This window comes from Salvelinus sp. IW2-2015, unplaced genomic scaffold (assembly GCF_002910315.2).
Source record: "Salvelinus sp. IW2-2015 unplaced genomic scaffold, ASM291031v2 Un_scaffold563, whole genome shotgun sequence".
In the NCBI taxonomy this organism is placed as follows: Eukaryota; Metazoa; Chordata; class Actinopteri; order Salmoniformes; family Salmonidae; genus Salvelinus; species Salvelinus sp. IW2-2015.
The window spans coordinates 260,809-284,393 of NW_019942575.1; the positions used below are offsets into that span (position 1 = coordinate 260,809).

Consider the following 23,585-nt stretch of genomic DNA (forward strand, 5'->3'; position numbering starts at 1 on the left):
GTCCTTTCTGTCATCCTGTGAACCCCGTTCATTGCTGCTCACAGCTATATATTGGTTTTGCTATTAGAATGAAGCACAGTGAGAACACATGAAGTTGTTGTACACTGAGTATATAAAACATTAAGGACACCTGCTCTTTCCATTACATAGATTGACCAGGTGAATCCAGGTGAAAGCTATGATCCCTTGTTGAAGGTATTCCTAATGTTTGGTATACTCAGTGTATGGATACAAAATATCTGACATTGCATTCCCATTTGAATTTTGTTGTGCTTCTATATGATGGAACGTGCAGTGATAACACGTTTAGATGACAACTAAACCAAACATCAGACATTGTTTTTTCATTGGAATTTGGTTGTGCTTTTAGAAGGTAGTGACACATTGGGAATTCAACAAACTTCAGGCTGTCTTTTTGAGTGGGTGAATAAAGGTTGAAATCTTACTGATCAATATCTCATCCAAATATTACCAACATTTCCACGTTTAAATGACGTGGTGTGCCCAGTGGGTCAGAATTCAGTAATTAGTTTGTTAGAATTTGAGATGTGTGAACATGTATTTTTTGACACAGAATAAGGAGAGGCTTTCCACAGATGCCCTTTCAACAGCAGAGAAGTTGTCACTAGTAAATATTCCATGACATTGATGTTTGAGTAAACAGAGGCCAAATGAGAGGAATTTTGAATATTCCAGGAAGGATAGCAGATGTTTGTGTGTTTTTCTTTTTTAAGGAGTCCTTATGTATTTTCAAGCTTTATTAAACAGATTGGAAATTACAAGGGGGATATGGGTGTACATAACATGTAATAAAGCATTATACAAGGCTAATAATAATTCCTTTCCTATCTACTCAGGAGGCACAGAAGAAGGACGAGAAGCTGCTGAAGTTCCCTGAGAAACTTCAGGACATCCAGAGCGCTTCCAGGTAAAAAGTCCTTGCGGTCTTCATGATGTCGGAAACTTGCAAACTGGGAAAAAGCCATTTGAACAGCCCTCCAACTCATAATTTCTGTAAAGTAGGACACTCGGGTGTCAACTATGTGCCGCAACTTCTTCGACATGCTGAACTATGACGTCACCTATTGAGGAAATGACTTAGAGAACAGCATTCTCAGCAGTTAAATGCAACAACAGTCCATTATTTATCAAAAGCAATCTATTGATTCTGTGAGCATAATAACTGTAGTTTATGGTTGACGTACCTAGTTAGCCGTTAGCCAATGGGCAATTTCAACGACTTCAAAGCACGTGAATAGATACAACTTAATGCTCAGAGTTTGCACGTTTTATTTCCGTAACACTCTGACATGTCAAGAACGCAGCATTTGCACTGCTTTCCTTTGACAAGAGCCTTACAACTAGTTCACCTAGAAGACTCCCAGTCAATTTCATACCCGTTATCTATGGATGCCCTATACCGTATAAGGACTTTTATGGGTCTCTTTTCACAATCAAGATCACTAACTCAGTTCCTGGAATGCTATGTGTAGCTTTTAGGTTCTTGCTTCAGCCACTGCCCTTAGAGAGCATTAGCAGGATTATTTCCCTCCATTGGCCATATCTGTATATGTTGCCTTTATATGACTACTACTGGATGATGATTTGTGCTTAATGCTGCTGTCTAGTAACATTTCTGCAGCCCCACCCCAATCGCTTAGCCGTTTACCTAAACAAGTGGTGGGGTGTCCTGTTTGTTGTTTTCTGAACTGCAGACTGCTGCTTTAATAAGACTGCAGCTTTAAGTCTGGTTACATTTCTCCAGCCGCATACCTCAGCTGTTTACCAAGTGGCGAGGTGACCACTTTGTTGTTTTATGAATCACAGACTGCAGCTTTAACGCCATAGAAAAAATATATGGTACAAGACATACTCATAGTATAAATGCAATCAAATGAAGAGGTTGATTATTGGCTAGAATAACAGCAGCACTGAATTAAATCACAGATCCCTACTAACGCCTTGAGTTAAATTTCAAATTAATTTAAACTCCCAATGGCTCTGGCAGTATATTGCACTGTTTAGGATGCATTATCTTCCCTGTGGCTGTCAAGCTCTTTTACAAGGTCACCTCTGCATGCTACAGTTCAGCTCTCCCTCTCTCCTGGTGTGCCAACAGTTAATGCTAACACATCATCCTTACTTCCAGCCTCTCTAACTGTCGTGCCTTCACCATTATCGAATGCACTGTAGATAGGCCTTTGAATTCAATGGTCAAATATAGACAAGTGCCATACAGTGTAACATGGTCCACTTCTGCCACAGTGAACCACAACATAGCAATATCTAAAGCAACATCAATACCACTGACCGATACAAGCCAAGGCATTTCTGTTTTCAGGGTCAGCAGTACTTCAAGTCTCAGGAATACAAAGTCACATTTTACAATGCTGACATAGCCATCTGCTACAGCAGTCCACAAAGTTTCAGAATCTTAAACTATTCACATTTATTATAATATATATATAATATACGCCATTTAAAATATGCTTTTATCTAAAGCGCATAATATTTTCTTCTTCTTTCTAACCAGACAAGTCAGTTAAGAACAAGTTATTATTTACAATGATGGCCTACACCGGCCAAACACGGACGATGCTGGGCCAATTGTGCACCTCCCTATGGGACTCCAGATCACACTCGGTTGTGATACAGCCTGGATTCGAACCAGGGTGTCTGTAGTGACGCCTTTAGCACTGAGATGCAGTGCCTTAGACCGCTGTGCCACTCGGGAGCCCATTTTCTGGGTGGCGCCACGTGAGCGCAACGCTCTACCAACTGAGCCACACAATGTATTTTAACAGGCTTTGGATGATTTGCATATCCCCGCAGAATATCAGTGGAAAACATCGAGTTGGAGTTCTCGTCTCTCTACGTCAGGACCAGATCCCTGGAGGAGAAGGTCCAGAGTGACCCGGAGCTCCTGGAACAGCTGGACCCCTTCCTGCAGGTGGGAGCACATTCAGTCAGAATCTAATTTGGGAATTCTACTCTGTGCTGATTACGGCCCATGAGGGCGGCACACAGTGAAGGCATCCTTAGCCAGTTGTGATACCAAAACGGATCCTAGGGTGACTGTAACATTGTAACATGGCTTCAATGTCATGTGAGGTGTGTCTGTACATATAATAGACCAATAAATGTATATCAGATAACTTACCACCATGATCTCAATTGGAAGAACACCCCATAAGCATAACAAATATGGGCCAATATGAGTCAATATGTATTTTGCATGTTGATAAGTGCTTACCATTCATACTATCCTATATCCTTGATATACAGTATCACAAAGCCCCCTGTTTTTGGTATATTTTGGTAATAATATGTTCAAATTTGTCATCTATGTGTCTGTCATCCATTGTCTGTCATCCCCAACAGAGCTCCACAAGGACCCTACAAGACCTGAAGAGGCGCAGGCTGGACCTGCGGAAGGAGGGAAATGCGCTTATTGACTTCTTCTGTGAGGACAAGGACACCTTCATGCTGGACGAGTGCTTCCGCATCTTCCAGGACTTCTGTCTCAAGTTCAAAAAGGCTGTCAAGGTGAGGTGTTTATTCTTTAAATATTTCAATTCAAATCTTTTAAGTCTCTACTATGTAGTTTCAGATAAGTAACTCACGTTAACATGCATTGCATTTCCTGAAGTAACAAAAAATTATAAACTCTTTAATATGTAAACATATAACAAAATGTGGAAAAAGTCAAGGGGTCTGAATACTTTCCTGAAGGCACTGTATACACAAAATGTTATTAATTAGCCCGTCCTTTCGCTGTCTCTGTCAGGATAACCTGGAGCGGGAGCTGAAGGAGACGGCCAGGCAGCGGCGTCTCAGAGAGCTGGAGGAGAAGCGCTTTGCCTGGAATGCTGACCAGCAGCAGGCTGCCGGCGCTGGTAACGGCGGCTTTGGCCGCAGCAGCAGCGAGAACGACGTGGACATGCTCACCAAGGAGGGCCTACTAGACTTCCTCCAGCAGCGTCCCGCCAGCCCCCACAGCCCCCTGGGTCGTTCAGCCAGCGCCCGTCGCCACCGCCACACTGTGGCTGCCATGGCCGACCGCGAGCTTCACGGCTATCTGGAGCTGTTCGGCAGTGGCGCGGCGTTGCCATCAGACTATGCCAACAAGTTCAACAGCCTGCCGCGCTCCGGCCGCACCCTCCAACGGAGAACCGCCCCCTGGCTTGTGTCCCAGGACGATAACCGCGAGCTGGGGAACGGGCGGCAGGTGCTGGCCACGTCACACCGGGCCGAGACAGAGCCCATCAGCCCCTTGGCCATGTACTCTTCCACAGGCTTTAATGTCAATGAGGAACCGTATAACAATAATAACAACTACACGACCGTGTCCGAGGGGAGCTATCTGCCTCGCTCATGTCACAACCGTAACGTCTTTCAGAAGACTCCCAACCCCGGAGCGAGCGTCACGGCACACATGAATGTCAGCGTGGAGAGGCACACGCTAGTCCCGGGAATTCAACCGTTTGAATCCCCCAGTCCGAACAATAACACAAATCACATGCACTTTGTCGACCACGAAGACGTGGTGGTGACGGACTTGGAAAGGGAGAGGGAATCTCCAAAGACACTCATTTTGGATACTCCTCCTCCTTGTCCAAAGAGTTTGGAAAGAGGGCCAGAGCCCGCGGCGTGGGAAGGTAAAATGACGTCTTCTCAGTTTGTGGTGGGCCCGCTTCAGAAGGAGGAAGAGGAGGACAGCAGCACCATCTCCTCAACCACATGCGACACAACCCTCCCTCTTGACCCCTCCGTATCCAATAAGAAACCGGTTTTCTACATCTTAGACTGCACAGAAACGGACTGCTCCGTAGCGCTTGACTACTCTGAGATTGAAAGCTCGCCTCTAATGAGGGAAGGATTGGTCCCCGACGTAAAAAACACTGACTGCAATAACGTCCAGGGGAACCTTCAAGACCCCAGCTCGCTATCCTCCATCTCCAACTTTGATTCCACATCCACAAACGATCAGTCCGTCTCCGCCTCCACAAATGAGATGTCGGCGTCAAAGTCCAGAGACGAACGTGCCCCATCTGTCGGCTCCTTCGTCACCACGGAAGAGGGGGACACAGATAGCTGGGACACGGCGGAGGGTAGGCAGGTGGGCGAGAAAGCTGTAGAGACGTATAGCCCTAAACCAACACACGCCAAGACCAAGAATGTGTCAAAAGTCTCCAAAAACAGCGGAGTGGGTCGTGGTGTCAGGATGTTGACCACCACTGAGAACCAGGGCATGCGGAAGGTGGTGCCCATCACCAAGCTCAGCCGGACTGGCAGCAACGCCAGGCGGGTGGAGAGACCCGCCGGGAGCTATGAGGGTGCAGTACCCAGGCAGCCGCTCCGTGACAAGAGCACCCCAGCCAGGGGGCGGGGCGAGAAGATCGGTAGGCCCCCCCGCCACTCCAGCTTGCCCCCAGAGGAGACCAAATCCCAGGGGAGCGCCGGCCTCTCAGGCTGGGCATTTGACCTCAACCCACGAAAGCCCTCCTTCCGAAAGCCCAGCGCCAAGCCGCTGAGGAACCTGCCCAAGCCACCGCCGGAGGCAAAGATGTGCCGCTCCACCATGAGAGCCCTGGCTGCCCAGGCCCAAGGTCAGGTTGGGGCACTCTCTGAGGCTAGTAATCCCGAAACACCTACCCACAGCTCCAAAACCCCATCAGCCACCCTGCCTGGCTGGGCCCGCAACACTGTGGCCTCCTCCTCTAGGACCACCAAGAAGGAACTAGCTCCCGCCCTCTCCAACCCCCCGACCCCCTCCAGGAGCCCCTCTCTCCTGTCCCGGAGCAGCTCCCAGAGTCAAGCACCCGCTCGGCCTCCAGCCGCCGCCACAACTACACCTCCTGCCAAAGGGGGGCAGCATTCACCCCGGGGGGAGGAGAAGGAGAAGGCCCAAGGGGGTGGTCTGCAGAGGGTGCAGAGCGTCAGGGCGTCAAGCCGGGCGAGCACCCAGCGTAGCGACACCCCCCCACCGCCGCCCACCCGCGAGCGCTCACGCAAGAGCAGCAGTTTCTCCGAGAAATCTGTACAATCCATTATGTCATGTAGGACCCTCAAGCCCACCTGGAAGTAGAACTCAAATATGGTGGAGCTCGATTGGAGCCAGAGAGGAAGAAAAGTACTATGGTTTTCCCCACGTACTGTAGATGGACATTTTGTGTCCTCTTTCATTAGCTACTCTAAGACATCCCACCTCATCCATATCAAGTCAATGTACAGGGCTCTGTCAAAACGTATTATATGAACTGCAAAATATATAATGCACTCTATGTAACCTCTCTGTAGATAAGATTATTTTTTCGTGAGCCTCCGTTTGTTTTTGAGCATTCTTCACGGGGAGACAGAACTGACAAATGGCAAAATCCCCCTTTTTTCCTAGGAGCCTTCTTTGCCTGCTTTGTGGTCTTGAACTGTATGTAATACTGTATAATGACATGTCAAAAAAGAAGAAAAATTAGAATGCTTTTTTTTACAGACCGTTTTAAGATGGTGTTTACATGGTATTTACTTAAAAACTATGTGGTAGTAATATTTTCTGGTACTCACCTCAAAGAATTCAACACTATTGGTAATTTACTGTTACCAAATGCTACATAGAGACACGTGTGTCAATGAATCTCGTAGAAACTGAAGTGTGATTACTATGCAATTATTAGATAATTACCATTTTAACAAGTACTTTCTAGTTAACTACCTGGTAAACAGTGACTGTAAAACGAAGTGTTACTGAAACCACTACTGAACATGTTTGAATGCTGCTAATTAGCTTTGACAATTTGGGGACTGTGTTAGTGTCTTCATTCAGGGTATGAGCTTTGTGAGACGCTGCCTTGCTGCTGTTGTGATTGTATCTTTGAGTTCTGTGGTTCTCTACTTTCCTTTGCACAGCTATACTATACAGTAGCCTGGAGTCCACACTGAATATCGCTCTGTTTTTCTATTGCTTCACTTCACTGATTTAGTGTGAGTCTGATCCATTAGGGTTCACTTGGAATTGGCAAAAAAGAGCTGGTCCAATCAGTGTCCTCTCAGATACTATGGGCGGGACAATAGTGAAAATAACTATTCAGGGCCTTATTCACTAGAAACCAATAAGAAATAACCATTTTCGTTTTCCGTTTGTACTAATGAATACGACCCTGCTCACAGTGTCATTGTACTCCTCAGCAGTTGGCCACTGAGTTCCTTTCCTGCTCCACTGAAGTTATACCTCAGTTATACTTGACATTGCAGAAATAGTATATAGTAAAAGAAATTAAAAAAGGGCACAAAAGAAATGCCCATAGGCCCTATTCAATCCAACCGGGTATCCAGGTTTCCGAGGTTAAGTTAAATAGACATTATTGCTGATGTGCTGCATTGTCTTGGACAAAATAATATGTGCAGTCAGACATTAGGAAACTGAACGAAATTTGAATTGTCAATAAAGAATGTTGTTTTTCACTTGTTTTGGAAACCTGGTTGTCAGGGTTTGATTGAATCGGGTATCCTATTGTGTACTGTATCAAGTACATTAACTGTTACTATTAGCAAGTACAGAAAGTTATTGAGCATTTATCCTCTGTTTATGATACTCCAGTTAGTCCTTTGGTATGATTCCACTGTAAAGTTTTACCTTTACCTCTTAGAATACAGTACATGTACTTTGTCATGCAATGTATTTTCATGTACTTGTGGTACTTTTGACATTTGTATTTATGTATCAATAACAAGCAATGTTTCTAAATGCTCTCGATAAAATGCCTCCATTCTAGCATTGAGTAGAAGTGCACACAAAGGAAATATTTTTCCTGCTATATGCTATACCTAGACCAACGCTAATGCTATGAAAAACAGCATTGAACATGTAGCTCTTCCGACTGAAGTAACACCCAACATGGTGTTGTTTGTCTCTGTGTTTTGTCACAATAATCGTCTTTGTAATCCTTGACTTTTCTACTGTGAATGTTGTCATCTGATTTTTGTACTACATGACATTGTGTAATTGTATTCCTTGACCGCCAATGGTTGTGATTCAAGTAATACTGTAGATTCTTCAGCCCTGCAATTGCTCCTCACTAGACTGATCCGTTTGTGCTGTCTTGCCCACAAGCCAGCACAAACAGATCTGGAATTAGGCCAGCTTGTCACACCACTTGCCTTTGAAACAGCATTGTGCCATTGACTTAAATAACAGCAACTAGAGTGCATTAACTTGAAGCTTGATGTAGCCGTCCCATCATCAGTAGTGTCTCCTGAATTGTAAATAAGAGTAGAAATCCTCCCTACATTCCATTGCGCTGACCGAAATAGCTATTAGAATGGATACTACAAATCACGGGCTTAGCCGATTAGCCGTCCACTCTGTGTACATAGTGTAAAGACATACTATTTTTTATTATACGTAGAGCTTGCAATATGTTTACATGTAGCAAACTGTATATGGAGGCTTGGAAGTAGTGAAGGTGAAGGTGAGAGGAAATGCTTAACCAGACTTTTTCCTTTCTTGAAATTGCCACAATGAACAGCATCGTTGTTCACAGACCATACACTGAGGCGCTCAATTCAACTGGTCTTGATTCAGCAAGTTCAATCTACTGTACTCTCTATACAGCTGTTGTACCATTTCTGTCTGTAACTCTCAGAGAAAGCCTAAATCAATCCTACAGGCCACATCCCTGCAGTAGGCCATTATATTTTTATCTCCCTGCTCTCTGCAATGCAAATGAAGTGAGGCAGTGAATGTCACAAAAGACCCAAAGGCCATACGTCAGCCCAGACGGGCTGCGTCTCAAATGGCACCCTATAGGGCTCTGATCAAAAGTAGTGCATTATATAGGAATAGGGTGCCATTTAGAACGCTGGCCTATGACATGTCTAATGACTAAAGAGCGAGACACAATGCTCCTCTCTCTCCCTCTCTTTTCCCATCTACAGTCACAGTCAGAGTGTATGACAGATCTCCTCTCAGCCAGACTTAACACAATGTCCAGTCTTTTACAAGGATGGCCCTTTACAAGAGCGGCCTCCCACATCTTATCGCACAATGCCTCCTGCTGCCGGGCTCATTTAATAGGGGCATGTCGACAATGGGTGGTCTTGCGTCAGAGCCACTAAAGACGGTGGGACTTCAGTACAGAATGTCTCCCCTTGCATCCCCCCACCACTCTGCTGCCACTTCCTTGTTATGGGGTGGTATCCATGACAACCCAGTCCAGCAGATCAGTCATGACGCTGTGGGACTGAACACTAGCAGTGGTCTGTCTGACTAATAGCCTTAGCCTTTCTAAACTTAGGCCCGACTCCTAATCATGACAGAGCAGGCGCCTGGCAACCCAAAACGGTGTTGAAACATTTGTCCAATGTTGCCCAACCCAAACCAAATGGTGGCGATTAAGATTTTCCCTTTGATTGATTGATGTTGGTGGTTTTTCAAGCCAACTCGAGAAGTTGCACGCACACAATACAGTGACTTCATCCACAGTAGGCTACAGTTCATGTTCACTTTCAAATGTTGACCTTAAATTACAGTGTGAGCTATTGGCATGGATTCCTTAGGACCTAGGTGATGGTGGAACTGAAAGCAAGGAGGAATGTTTTCTTGCCTGTTCCCAGATCTGTTTGTGCTCTATAGCCAACAATATGGTTGTTGTTATGGCCTGACAGCACAAACAGATCCAGGACCAGGCTTGGTGTTTTTTACTGTTTTAATGTGATTCTTTATGGGGATCAGACTACGCATGTCTTAGCTGGAATTCCCACCGCTCTATATAGCTGCTCCACTTAATTGCCTTGGTTCTGCTTTGCTGCCTTCTTCTCTAAGTCACTGTCTTTGATGTTAATAAACTCAAACTTCTACATGGAGAAAATTACTGTAATCACTAAACTACACAGGACTTAATATTAGAATGTTATTCTACAGCACTGATCATTTAAAAAAAGGATGATGTTAAACAAAATCAATAAAATCATCCGATGCTGTGTCACTTTGAAGCCGTGAAGCTTTTTTCTCTGTCCTTCTCAGCCTTTTTCCGGCTCATATTGGTTTTTGTGTGCATTCTACAGGGGGCTGTTCTAAGCAGACGCACTAAGGGCTGCGCTACAGCGCGCTAGACATTTAACACCCTTTCATGCTGACCAGACCGGACACGTCGCGTGCGTGAGCGTCGCAAAATAAATTTAGAAATCCATGTTATTAAATTATTGCACCCACACTGCTTGCGCGCAATAGATGTCTAAAATAGATGTCGTTCCTATTTCTGACGCTGAACGCGCTGCAAGTCCTGCCTCTCCCATCTCCTCATTGGTTTATAGAAGCAGGTACCCACGTGCATTCTCCTCATTGGTTATACCCACGTGGGTGATAGAAAGACGAACTGTTTTGCCGGTAGTCGTGGTAATACAATGAAAGTTTAGATGCGATCACCATATAATTTAAACGATGAAAAAGCCTGGAAGGAGGAGAGATGACTAGAAACGATTCGGTTGGCTGTGTTATGTGTGGATTAATTGTCGGAGTAGAGATCCTTGTGCATTTCAGGTAAAATAACAACTCAATGTTTATATCCCAGGACAAATTAGCTAGCAACAGCAAGCTAGCTAAATAGGACAAATTAATGTTAGCTAGCAAGTGCAAGCTAACTAGCTAAATTACCATAAATTTTTTATGCTTTTCGACCTGTCCCCAAATTAATGTCATTGGTTCAGAGTTTGTTTTGATATTTTAACCTGCGTGTAGTGATCGCGTTTGGTGTGGGGGGGCAAAATACATTTATGCACGATAGCGCCTGATGGCGCACGCGCGCAGCCGGTTTGGGCAAGGTGTTACTCTCATCTGTTGTATTAATTAAAGGGAGAGGAACCAATCATGACGTGGAATATGGCCAGCTGGGCAATGTTCAGTTGCCAATCGATCTCGAACGTTGAAGATAGAAATTCCATGAATAGAGACGATGTGATACCGTATTCTACATGTTAGAGAGGCATGTTTGTTCTACATAGCCTATTTCTATCTGAATGTTCCAAAAACGTTGCATACTGTAAAGACCGCGCCCCTGGTCTTTACAACATGAAAATGTTGGCAAACGTTTTGGGAGAACTATCCCTTTAAGTAGTCTATTAGCACCTCCTGAATTCACAGCTCTGTCACATATCAGTGGTAAAATCTTTTACCGTTTCTGGAAAAATTATTATGGAGGGGCCTCCCGAGTTGCACGGTGGTCATGGGGTGGCACACAATTGGCCCAGCGTCGTCCAGGTTAGCTACTAAAAAAATGATATATAAGGGTACGGTTAGGGTGCAAATTGTTCCCTGGGGTAAAAAAAGATAAAAATACACATAATATACCTTCAGAGGTACACATAATAATCTGACATGGTACTGTTCAGTACCTTTTAGGGTACATGTGCAGATAACCTAGCATAATGGTACATTTTTGTACCCTATATTTTGAATATAAAATATGCAATCATCCCACTCTACTGTGAAGCTACTTTTCTGTTTTTTTCAAGGATACAAACGTACTGTGATTTGTGTACCCTCAATACCCACCATAGGGTACAATGATGTATTTTTGCCACTCAAAAGGAACTAATGGCTTTGTCAATGTGGTAGTACCCTAAAATACAAATTTGTACTATAACCATTATAATACAATTATTTTCCAGCATGCTCTAATGCAGATTGATTTTTCATTAATGTAGATTGATTGAGTAATCTTATGCTACACAAAGATAAATAACATATTCTTCTAAACTAATGTAATCAGTTAGATTTTTTGCACCCGTTACTGAAATAGTTGTTCCAGTTTCAATGGTTTAGGTAGTCTCCTCATAATGTTTTCATTCTGAATGCAGGTTGTGGGTGAATAAAAAATTGCTGGATATCCTAACTTGGCTGGATTCTGATAGGAATTACACATCACTTTCCAAACCAGCATAATGTGACTTGCAGGTAGAGTTGCAAAATTCTAGTGACTTTCCCAAAATTCCCAGGTTTTTGAGGAATCCCGATTGGAAGATTCTTGGAAATGGGAGGGAATAAGCAGGAAATCTGTAAAGTTACCAGAATTTTGCAGGCCTGGAAAATAAGGCCTTATGAGATATGTAATTTATTGTCATAAAGAGTTACATTTTAATGATAACATTAGCCTAGGAACTCACTTGGTGAAGGCCGCAGGACTGAAAATGAACAAATTCACTCGAAAAGGCAAGGCACACTGTGAAATTATATTGGAGGCGTGGCTTTGAGTTCATTTCTTTGGGCCAGCAGTGAGTGGAAGTGTTGTGCCATGTACCTTATCTAAAGTCAGCTTTGTACCTATTGACTACACAGTGCATTCAGAAAGTATTCAGATCCCTTGACTTTTTCCACATCTTGTTACGTTACAGCCTTATTCTCAAATGGATTAAATTAAACATTTTCCTCATCAATCTACACACAATACCCCATAATGACAAAGCAAAAACAGGTTTTTAGAAATGTTTGCAAATGTATTATAAATAAAAATCAAAAATAATGTATTTACATAAGTATTCAGACCCTTTGCTATGAGGCTCAAAATTGAGCTCAGGTGCATCCTGTTTCCATTGATCATCCTTGAGATGTTTCTACAACTTGATTGGAGTCCACCTGTGGTAAATTCAATTGATTGGACATGATTTGGAAAGGCACGCACCTGTCTATATAAGGTCCCACAGTTGACAGTGCATGTCAGAGCAAAACCAAGCCATGAGGTTGAAGGAATTGTCCACAGTGCTCTGAAACAGGATTGTGTCGAGGCACAGATCTGGGGTACGTACCAAAACATTTCTGCAGCATTGAAGGTCCCCAAGAACACAGTGGCCTCCATCATTCTTAAATGGAAGAAGTTTGTAACCACCAAGACTCTGCCTAGAGCTGGCTGCCCAGCCCAACTGCGCAATCGGGGGAGAAGGGCCTTGGTCAGGGAGGTGACCAAGAACCCGATGGTCACTCTGATAGTGCTCCAGAGTTCCTCTGTGGAGATGGGATAACCTTCCAGAAAGACAACCATCTCTGCAGCACACCACCAATCAGGCCTTTATGGTAGAGCGGCCAGACGGAAGCCACTCCTTAGTAAAAGGCACATGACAGCCCACTTGGAGTTTACCAAAAGGCACCTAAAGACTCTCAGACCATGAGAAACAAGATTCTCTGATTTGAAGAAAACAAGATTGAACGCTTTGGCCTGAATGTCAAGTCTGGAGGAAACCTGGCACCATCCCTACGGTGAAGCATGGTGCTGACAGCATCATGCTGTGGGGATGTTTTTCAGCGGCAGGGACGGGGAGACTAGCCAGGATCGATGGAGAGATTAACGGAGAAAAGTACAGAGAAATCTTTCATGAAAACCTGCTCCAGAGCGCTTAGGACCTCCAAACGGGGGTTAAGGTTCACCTTCCAACAACAACCCTAACCACACAGCCAAGACAACCTAGGAGTGGCTTTGGGTCAAGTCTCTACATGTCCTTGAGTGGCCCAGCCAGAGCTCGGACTTGAACGTGATTGAACATCTCTGGAGAGAACTGAAAATAGCTGTGCAATGACGCGCCCCATCCAACTTGACAGAGCTGAAGAGGATCTGCAGAGAATAATGGGAGAAACTCCCCAAATACAGGTGTGCCAAGCTTGTATTTGTATTCATTAGGGATCCCCATTAGCTGCTTCCTTGGCAGCAGCCACTCCTCCTGGGGTCCAAACATATTAAAGTATCATACCCAAGAAGACTCGAGGCTGTAATTATCATGTGCTTCAACAAAGTACTGAGTAAAGTGTCTGAATACTTATGTAAATGTGATATTTCTCTTTTTTTAAATTTATTCTGAAAACTCTTTTTGCTTTGTCATTATGGGGTATTGTATGTAGATTGATAAGGGGGGAAATGATTTAATCCATTTAAGAATAAGGCTGTAACATAACAAAATGCGGAAAAATATGCGTTCTAATCACTTTCCGAATGCATTGTATGTAAGAAAGTTACTATCTGAGGTATGAACTGGGGTACAATTATGTACCTCTAACTAAAAAGGTACAAAATACACATTTAAGAACAAATCTAGAGCTTTGTTTCTAGGAGTGTAGATCAGTCAACTCCAGACAGGGATTGTGTCTATAGATCACTTTTACTACCTTGAGGTGTATGACTGTGTATTCTGTTGATATCTAATGGTTGTCTGGCAATCTTTAGAGCTACCCAATGACCATGGTGGTGTTCAGTAGGGAAAACCTTTTGAAACCGCGAGGTACTACCTACATTTGTCCAATAAGTAAGTCATACATATATATTTTTTCATTTTGATATAGTTTACCCTATTGAAATCAACCCAGGGTTCAAACGCGAGATTGATGGTGTGTGGGATTGATTGATGATATTACAAAATATTGTTGTCTACTATCACTGGCGATGAGAGAAACAGCCTTGAGAATTCTGTGAAATAATTGATTTTCTCAGAGGGAGTTTAGGATAAACCACTAGATGGCAAAAGAGTACCGTGTGTAATTCTTCTCAAAACCCTTTACTGCAGGGTTCTCTAACTCCGGTCCCAGAGAGCTACTGCGTGTGTGTGTGCAGGCTTTTGTTCCTGTTCTTCGGTAATCAAAGTTGTTCTAAAGATGATACATTGTCTACCATTTCACATAGGCTTTAAAGTGAATGAAATGTCCAGAACACTGTTGGTACTGTTATCAAATTTAAAGGGTTCTTGGAAAGGCCATTACCATTGTGTGTGTGTGAACTGTCTTGATGATCTTGAATTATCATGTGCTTCTTTTAACTGCCTTCCTACGGCAGCTTAGGTCAGTGTGGTCTGGTGAAGGGTTGCTGTGCAGATCTGGCCAAATGTTCTATGTCAAACGGTTTTGTTATATTTCAGTCTTCTGTGATGTATATGAAGTGTAATATCGGGATGCAAACTAAAAATGTAATACATTTCAACTCTGACATGGTACATGTCTTCTGTTTTTAAGCCCATAACCATGTGTGTAGCTACTTAGCTACCACTAACCTGTAGCTGACTCTGCTGCTGGTGCACTTTGACTTTCTGGCTGTTCTGCTCTCACGACAGGCACCGCGTCACTCCAGGGGCTTCTTGCAGTCTTAATTTTTATTTTATTTTTAATACTGAATAGCGCAAGTGATGTGTGGTTATGGTTACCGTTTTGGGGGGGGGATGGATCAAAATCATCTGGGGAAGACACCGTATAAGGTGGAGGATCATGGCAGAAGTGGATGTCGTGAGCGAAACGAGAAGTCAGTTGAGTGGAGTTGGAGAAGAAGATTGGAGAACAGTAGTCTAAAATCAAGGAATGGAGCAATAATAAATTGTTCAAATGAAGGGGGTGATAAGTGTACGTTTTTAACGATGTGTGTCTGGGAGATCTGTTTGGGGTCTCAAAGAAGGTGAATCGTGTGCTGGTAAAAGTGGGATCAATCTGAGTGACCAGGAGTGGGCGTGTCCTGATGAATTATGTGTCTGAGGAACAGAGGAAGAAGGCAGTGGACATCACAAGAGTTGTGACATTCGTGTCTTGCTTCGACTTCCCGAGTAGAGCACCTGTTTAAGGGAGTCATTTCAGGTGTGTCAGTGGAAATAAAGGAGGAAATCCTTGCGATTAGAATCCCAAGTGTCGTTAGGGCCCGTTGCCTCACCCGCATGGTGAATGGAGGAAAGGAAGAAAGTTTGTCAGTGCTGTTTTTTGATAGTCAATACCTCCCTATGCATGTAAAACTAGGATACAGTATATGAGTTACAGAGTAAGTGCTTTTGTCCCAAAACCACTACAATGCAAAAACTGGATTTGGTGAAATGTGTGTGGATGGAAGGAGTATGCAAACGATCGGAGTGAAGAACGGCCATGTTACAATTGTGGTGTGGATCATGACCCAGAGTTCCTGGAGTGCCCTGTAAGGGTGAAGGAGGTTGAGGTGGCTAAAGTGGCTAAAGGCCCCACCAAAATGAAATATATATACAGTGTGTATATACTATATCATAGGCTACAGCAGGCTACTAAATACAATTTCCAGTGGCACACTGACACTCACCTAATGATGAAGATGAAGCCATAGGCTACACAAGGGGATGGTTGATGCGCTCATCATGGCAATAGCCTATCTCAAGATGAGATACTTTGAAAAACAGTGCTGCTGTTAGCTAAGAATTGGGAGAATTGGGAGTCAGATTGGTTCCACAGACAGATTAGTCTTCTGTTTTCCAAACTGTACGTTTTTCCCACGATTGTATTTTGAAATCTTCAAAAGGCAAACAGACAGCCATAGACCATAGAAAGATAATCGATAGATGGCAGTTCCCATTCAAGTCAGGACTGGCATCCATTGCTAGAGTACCCATGAGTTAAACAGTCAAATTTCCAGAGTAAGAGATAAAAAATGTGTCTATGGACACAACAAGCTGTATATTTGGTGCCTATGCTGCCCAAACTGCGGCCTTCCCAACTGTAGGAATACCGGTAACTGCCAAAATTGAAAACACTATTGCACTAGGTGGTTACCTTAAAGGGACACTGTGGCATTTAGGCAATTACCTAGTCAGATGAACTCATGGATACCATTTTATGTCTCTGCTTGCAGTTGGTAGGTAGTTGAAGGTATTTATCAGAGCCATTGTTAATAGCGTTAGCGCAATGACAGGAAGTCTATAGGAACCCTATTAGCAATGGCTCTAGAAATGACCTTCCACTACCTTCAAACGCAAAGACATAAAAATGCCCCGTGGAGAGAATTTTTTATACTTCCTGCAATTCTACACATTTTGCCATGGGGCAGAGAGAACATTTAGCAATATTATAACACATTTCATGCAATTCTACTCATTTTGTCATGTTAATGATATCTGAGTGAGAGTGACTAACAAAATCAATGGGGGGCCGCTGGAGGTCAGGGCCCTTCGGCATGTGCCCTGCATGCCCGGTCGGTTTTCAGCCATGATTACTATAAATTCAGATAACTGTTTAGATTAATTTCACGTTTGCCTGGAGCCAGCCATGCTTACCCTGAAATGAACCCCAAACCTAATTGTGGCAGGAACAGCTTTGTGCTATGTGTGAGTTAGGCAACATAGACAGCTGTTTTGTGTGTCTCTCTCTGTAGGCTGTCAGCCTGTGGAGTCACAAAGGATGGCTGTGTTGCTTTGGCTTAAGCTTTGAGGTCAAATCCCTCCTACCTGAGAGAGTTGGAGTCGAGGTGGAATCACCCAGGAGTCTCTGCAGTGGGACTGCTCTAAGCCGGTCTCATGGTTCTCAGATATTATCTTAAGTTGCTGAAGTAAGTGAACGATTATATTAGACCTGATAGTATGTGGAATACGTTTGGCACAGTGTGTTTACACTGTGTGTTCAATAACTGTTGTTTCTCGTACAGAGTGGATCATCAAATCAAAGTTTATTTGTCACGTGCGCCAAATACAACAGGCCCTAACCAACAGTGCAATTTTTAAGTAAACAATAGGTATTAGGTGAACAATAGATAGATAGATAGATAAAAATTAAAAACAACAGTAAAAAGACAGTGAAAAATAACAGTAGCGAGGCTATAACAGTAACGAGGCTATATACAGGCACCGGTTAGTCGGGCTGATTGAAGTAGTATGTACATGTAGGTATGGTTCAAGTGACTATCCATATATGATAAACAGAGAGTAGCAGTAGTGTAAAAGAGGGGTTGGTGGGACACAATGCAGATAGTCCAGGTAGTCAATGTGCGTTGGCACCAGTTAGTCAGGCTAATTGAGGTAGTATGTAATTTTTTTTTAAACCTTTATTTAACTAGGCAAGTCAGTTAAGAACAAATTCTTATTTACAATGACAGCCTAGGAACAGTGGGTTAACTGCCTTGTTCAGGGGCAGAACGACGGATTTTTACCTTGTCAGCTCAGGGATTTGATCTAGCAACATTTCAGTTACTGGCTCAACGCTCTAATCACTAGGCTACCTGCCGCCCCATGAATGTATAGTTAAAGTGACTATGCATATATGATAAACAGAGAGTAACAGCAGCGTAAAAGAGGGGTTGGGGGAGGGACACAATGCAGATAGTCCGGGTAGCCAAGGTAGATTTCTTCATGGTGGAGAGTGCAGGCTGAAATCAGGACAGAGAAAATGTAAGTTCTTCAAATTATTGTGCCTTAAGAGCTATGCATATTGCATATTGCATATCTAATGCAATTATCAGTCCTTCCTGTATTTCGCAGTATTTTCTGTGATAGTTGCGCAAGATAATGCTTCATTTTTATAATAAGATTTTTTTCTCTCCAATTTGTCACGAAACTCGCTGATGGCGCCTGGCTTGATTGAACCATTTTATGACATAAAAGCAGGGGCGCAACTTTCACTAGGGACGGGGGGGGTCATGTCCCGCCCACATTCTGAAAATGCACTTTTGTCCCCCCCAGTTTTAACATTGCAATGTTATACAAAAAGCGGCAAGGGTGTGCTTTATGACCATGCGGACGCCTCAGAGTGGTCAGGTACGCTGTTTGGACTTTTCAACTGGCTGGATTTAGGACCATGCGGACACCACAGAGCGGGCAGACGGGCTGTGTGAAAGGCAACGTTTCTGGAAGGCTGGCTGGACCGGGTAGGTGGAGAAAATGACGGAAGTGGATGCTGAGTTTGAATCAAGCAGCGCATCGAGCAAAGTTGGTGAAGATGTTCGGCGGTCGACGTCACCGGTCTTCTAGCCATCATCGATCCATTTTTCATTTTCCATTGGTTTTGTCTTGTCTTCCCACACACCTGTTTTCAATCCCATCCATTACCTCTTGTGTATTTAACCCTCTGTTTCCCCTCATGTCTTTGTCAGAGATTGTTTTATGTCAAGTGTTGTTTCTTGGTGTAYAGGTGCGCRACGGGTCCTCGTACCCATGTTTATTTTATGTATGTACATTTTCGTGTTTGGAGCATGTTAAGTGGACATTTATTAAAAGTCTCCATTTAAACTCCGTTTAACTCTCCTGCGCCTGACTTCCCTGCCACCTATACACACGACTCTGACACTGTGTAACCAACCGTTACACTAAGAAATGCATTGCCATTAATTGGAAGGTTGGTTGTCCTCCCACAATGTCACAATGGATGACAGAAATGTCAAGTTATGTATCACTAGATTTGATTTATTACAAGATTAAAGGCATACTGTGCAACTTTCATAATGTCTGGATGCCTTATATGGAATAAAGAATGACTAAAGGAGCCTGTAATGAAAACATGCTCACATCAGGGGAAATATCTATTTAGGCAGTCCCTAGCTGCTGGGCTATTCAGTCCTGGCCCTGGGGATCTGCCGTTCTGTGAGTTGTCACTCTGGCCTAGCACACCCAAAACCAATAATAAATGTTTCACTAAGATCCTAAAGAAGAGTGTGTTTTAGTCAAACATTATATCTGTTTGGGCTTCTTGCGGTCAATTTGCAGTCTACTAATTATGTTCTAGCCCAAAAGGTTAAGTAAAAAATAGATAAGTAAAAAAAATAACAAATAAATAACAAATAGTTAAAGAGCAGCAGTAAAATAACAGTAGCGAGGCTATATACAGGGGGTACCAGAACAGAGTCAATGTGCGGAGGCACAGGTTAGTCGAGGTAATTGAGGTAATATGTACATGTAGGTAGAGTTGTGCGGGGGCACCGGTTAGTCGAGGTAATTGTGGTAATATGTACATGTAGGTAGAGTTAAAAGGACTATGCATAGATAATAACCAGAGAGAAGCAGCAGCATAAAAGAGGGTCTGTCTCATCTGTTTAGGCCCTGAGTTTTTCCCCTCATGTGACGCATGTGAAAACTCTGGGTCCTCGTTGAAAAAAACTCTGGTTTCTAGTAACAAACAATAGCAGTATACTGGTACAATTATTGAGGATGAGAAAAAAAAAAGTCCATTGCTTCTTTGCACTGTGGCCTTCTATATATCCTTTGAGGTTCTCATTGGAGATGAATGCCTGCAGATTTCTCCTAATGCATGTCTGTAAGGTGAACCTCAAGTCCTTCAACCTGGAAACTCCAGTTAGGGGTCTTCACTCACCATCTTTTATCCTACTGTGCAGTGAGTGCATTATTGAGAACAGATGGTAATGACGTTTTAATGCTGAATGTAAGGTGCTTTTCCTTCTTGTGACTTTGACTCCATATCATTCATAAGGTATATGAGCTAATCTGTAAGCAGTTCAAAAAAAGAGTGTATGAATTCTGCCAGGGTTAAATGTTGTTGTAGCAATTGAGGAGGAATAGCTGAGGCAGTGCTTGAACCAGCAACTCCGGGGTTTCAGGGCACGTGCTCAACCTCCTGTGCCGTTAGGTCCAGATTGCATGGACAAGTAATTTGGACCTAATACACTTCAAGCCAGCAAGTGAAGGAACAAGGGGCAAGCAATCATTTAAATACATCACAAGATATATGACCCCATGGGTGGGAAGAGAGCAATGTGATTTTTGCACAGGTATGCCCATGGGTTATTTAGCAAGCATGGTGACGTTACATTATTCTGCTGTGCTCATTGGCTGGAGGATAATAGGTGACTGACATTCTGCACATGGCTAATTGATAGTAGAGGAGTGGCATGACGCTGTGCTGTTGAGAACATTTGTACAGCCCACAGATAGAAATTCCAGCTGTGCCCATGATAGAGGATGCTGAATCAAAGTTTAATGTGAGGAGATGCATTCAGACCATCTTTACAACCAGTTTAGCTCAATCTATACTACATATGAGGCCCACTAAATGTGTTTTTAATCTGCAAAGTGACTCTTAAACACCCTGTGATCCTCAAGTTTACTCCATGTTTCCTCCGTTCTTAAATCTGAGACACTGAGCCAATTACAATGGCGAGAGAGGTGAAATGTAAGGCAGTAACATTATCTGAAGAGTTGCATTAGCTCCACCGGCTAATGCCAAGGCTTTAGCTCAGCAGGCTAACACAGAGACCCAGATTCGATCCCAGTCAGTTACAGACAAACTGTTTTAGTGACGGGCCCCCAGTTTGACAGACTCCCGTGGCCGTTGACTTGGCACGTTTATCTGTAGATCAACCCACGCGTTTAGGATTACCTCCCTCCCAGTCCGTCCCAATCCCTCTTTATCCCCCGGCTCACACCTGCGGAGTGACGTCTTTACTTTCACTCTGTGTCGCCGAGGGACTATCTTCTCACAAATGAAGTGGGGAGCGGTTGTAAACACCAAGAATACGTATTTGGTTGTAGCCACCAAGAATGCCAAGAATAGTTCATGAAATTATTCATTCTATCCATTCTCTTCTGTGAGTTCTTTTGAAATGAGACGATGAAGGAACAGTTGGACTAAGAGTCAGACTATTTCAAATGGTGAGTGGGCTAGAAATAGGACATTGTTTCTTAACCAAGTCCGAAAGAGAGATGACGCCATAACACAACGGTGGCGGCAAAGCTGGATGCCTATCAGACGGAGCACTTACCCAACTCTAATGCCGAACTGCAAGTGAGTTCCATTGGGTATCCTATCAAGGCCTCTCAGAATGGGTGTCTCAGCATCTGTGCAGCCTACTTGGCGGGGTGCCTGCTACTCTCTGATGTCTGGTCACATTAGGTAGGTTCTTGTCTTCATTGCCATGGTTGGAGTGAGGAGGACATTGTTTTACAGGGTGATAGGCAGTGACATTTAAGACACTCTGTGAGGATGCACTGTGATATGAATTAGTGATAGGGCTCAAAGTGAGATTGAGTAATTCCAAGATATCCTGTGATGAAACAGACAAAAACCTATGTATTGCCTCTGTCATCATGATTATTATTGTCCCCCATGATGAAATCGGGGAGGGGTCTGTGGATCTGTCTCCGTCCGTTAGTACGTTCGTTCGTATGTTAGTGATAAACTTGGGTGAGTGATGAGTCTTGCCATAGAGATCCGACATTTACGAAATATAACAAGCCATTGAAAATACAAACTTTGAAAAGTCATGCCCCTCTTCCCGTTTAACCTAAAGTCATGACATTAAGTATACAGGTCCCTCTCCTCAAAATAAACACATTTGCCTCAGGGACCCATAAGGTCCGTCATGATGGATTTTCTGCCACTTGGAATTTTGGGAAGAACACTTAAAACAATAGTCTTCAGGTACCGAAAGACAAATCTGCATGAAACTTGATATGTGGCATCTATGGACAAAGTAGTCTCAACGCAATATTTTCCAGAATGGTACCTAAACTACACGGCTGCTATTGACCAATAAACATTCACGTGGGTGTGGTCTGGCACATAAATGCATATAAATCAGTCTAGTATATATTGTAACAATATTTGGTACACATGTTGCAAACACTTTCAAGACTCAACATATGCAAGAACATATCAACCTCATGGTGGTGCTATAACAGGCACATGTTTATATCTCTTGATCTGTTTCACTGAAATTTGGCACACATGCTCAGGGATTTGAGTCTAGCCAACACATGCAATATCTCAGACACCACTGAACCGATTTTGATGAAACTTGAGTGAATGATAAGTCTTGCCATAGAGATCCATCATTTACAAAATAACAGTGATTGTTCTTAGACTCAAAAACCTGACTCTGAATTAAGACACAATGACAAGTAAGGCTTGGGCAAAGAAACACGAGGTGATGTCATCACATACGTCATCAGAGAGCGCAACAGAATATTGTACTGTCTACACTTGGTTTGTTGTTAATATTAAATATTTTTCATTCAATCGATTTTAATCAGAACTAAAGTTTTGTTGCTAAGGATTCCACGATGCGGTCAGCCTTTACGGTTGGGACTGCAAGTTGGTGTTCCTTTTTTTTGCGTGGATTCAGCGAGTGCTACCTGGCTGTACTACAGTCACCTGTCATCGTCGTGGGAATGACTCATTGTTATCTTTTCATAAAACAACTGGTTGCAGTAAAAAGCCAACCTGGATACCAAGGAGATCCCGTGGGAAATCGATGAGTACCAACAGCTTTGCGCCATGGAGGAATGACATACTCCATCATGGAAAGATCCAACTATCTCACAAAATAACTTTAACCTGACAAAAAAAGAAAAGCAGATTAATCTACAGACACGGACGATTTACTTACCTTTGAGGTAGAGGCTAGTGCTCTGGCTGGAATCCATGCAACACTGGAAAAGTTGTGTGAGGAGGCAGCAGGGCTGAGGGGGAGTTTGGAGTTTAGCCAGAGTTAAATTCTCACGCTCTAAGGAGAGAATAAGCCAAAGTAAAAATCCACGATACCACCTTGGATTGTCTACTCAGAGAAAACAGGGTGATGAAGGAGTCTCTACCAGACATACAAAGTCATAGCATGCGTGAAAATAATTTTTTCTTCTTCTGGGATTCCTGAGGACGCATCCAATTATCCAGAGGGCGCGATCAGAGAATTTATGCAATCTGCCTTGAAACCTGTAAACAAGGTGGCTTTCCACCGAGTACACAGACTTGGAGCTCGGAGCGACAAGACGAAGGGTCCCCGACCAATCATCGCAAAATTTGAACACTACCAATTAAAGGAGCAGATCAAAAGCAGGGGAAGGGAGCTTAAAGGGACCAAATTCGGTCTCAATGACCAATTTCCAAGGGAGATAAATTA

The 23,585-nt window shown here is 43.4% G+C and overlaps 1 protein-coding gene across 1 annotated transcript in view; it reads left to right on the forward strand.

The window, feature by feature from the left end:
• Positions 1–9,854, forward strand: part of fhdc1 (FH2 domain containing 1) — a 53,399-nt gene extending 43,545 nt beyond the window's left edge. Inside the window, exons 10-13 of the mRNA XM_070438199.1 lie at positions 858–928; positions 2,833–2,950; positions 3,382–3,546; positions 3,788–9,854. Of these exons, the coding sequence (XP_070294300.1) occupies positions 858–928; positions 2,833–2,950; positions 3,382–3,546; positions 3,788–6,088 (2,655 nt within the window). The 3' untranslated portion in view covers positions 6,089–9,854. The remainder of the gene's footprint in view (positions 1–857; positions 929–2,832; positions 2,951–3,381; positions 3,547–3,787) is intronic.
• Positions 9,855–23,585: the final 13,731 nt, after the last annotated feature.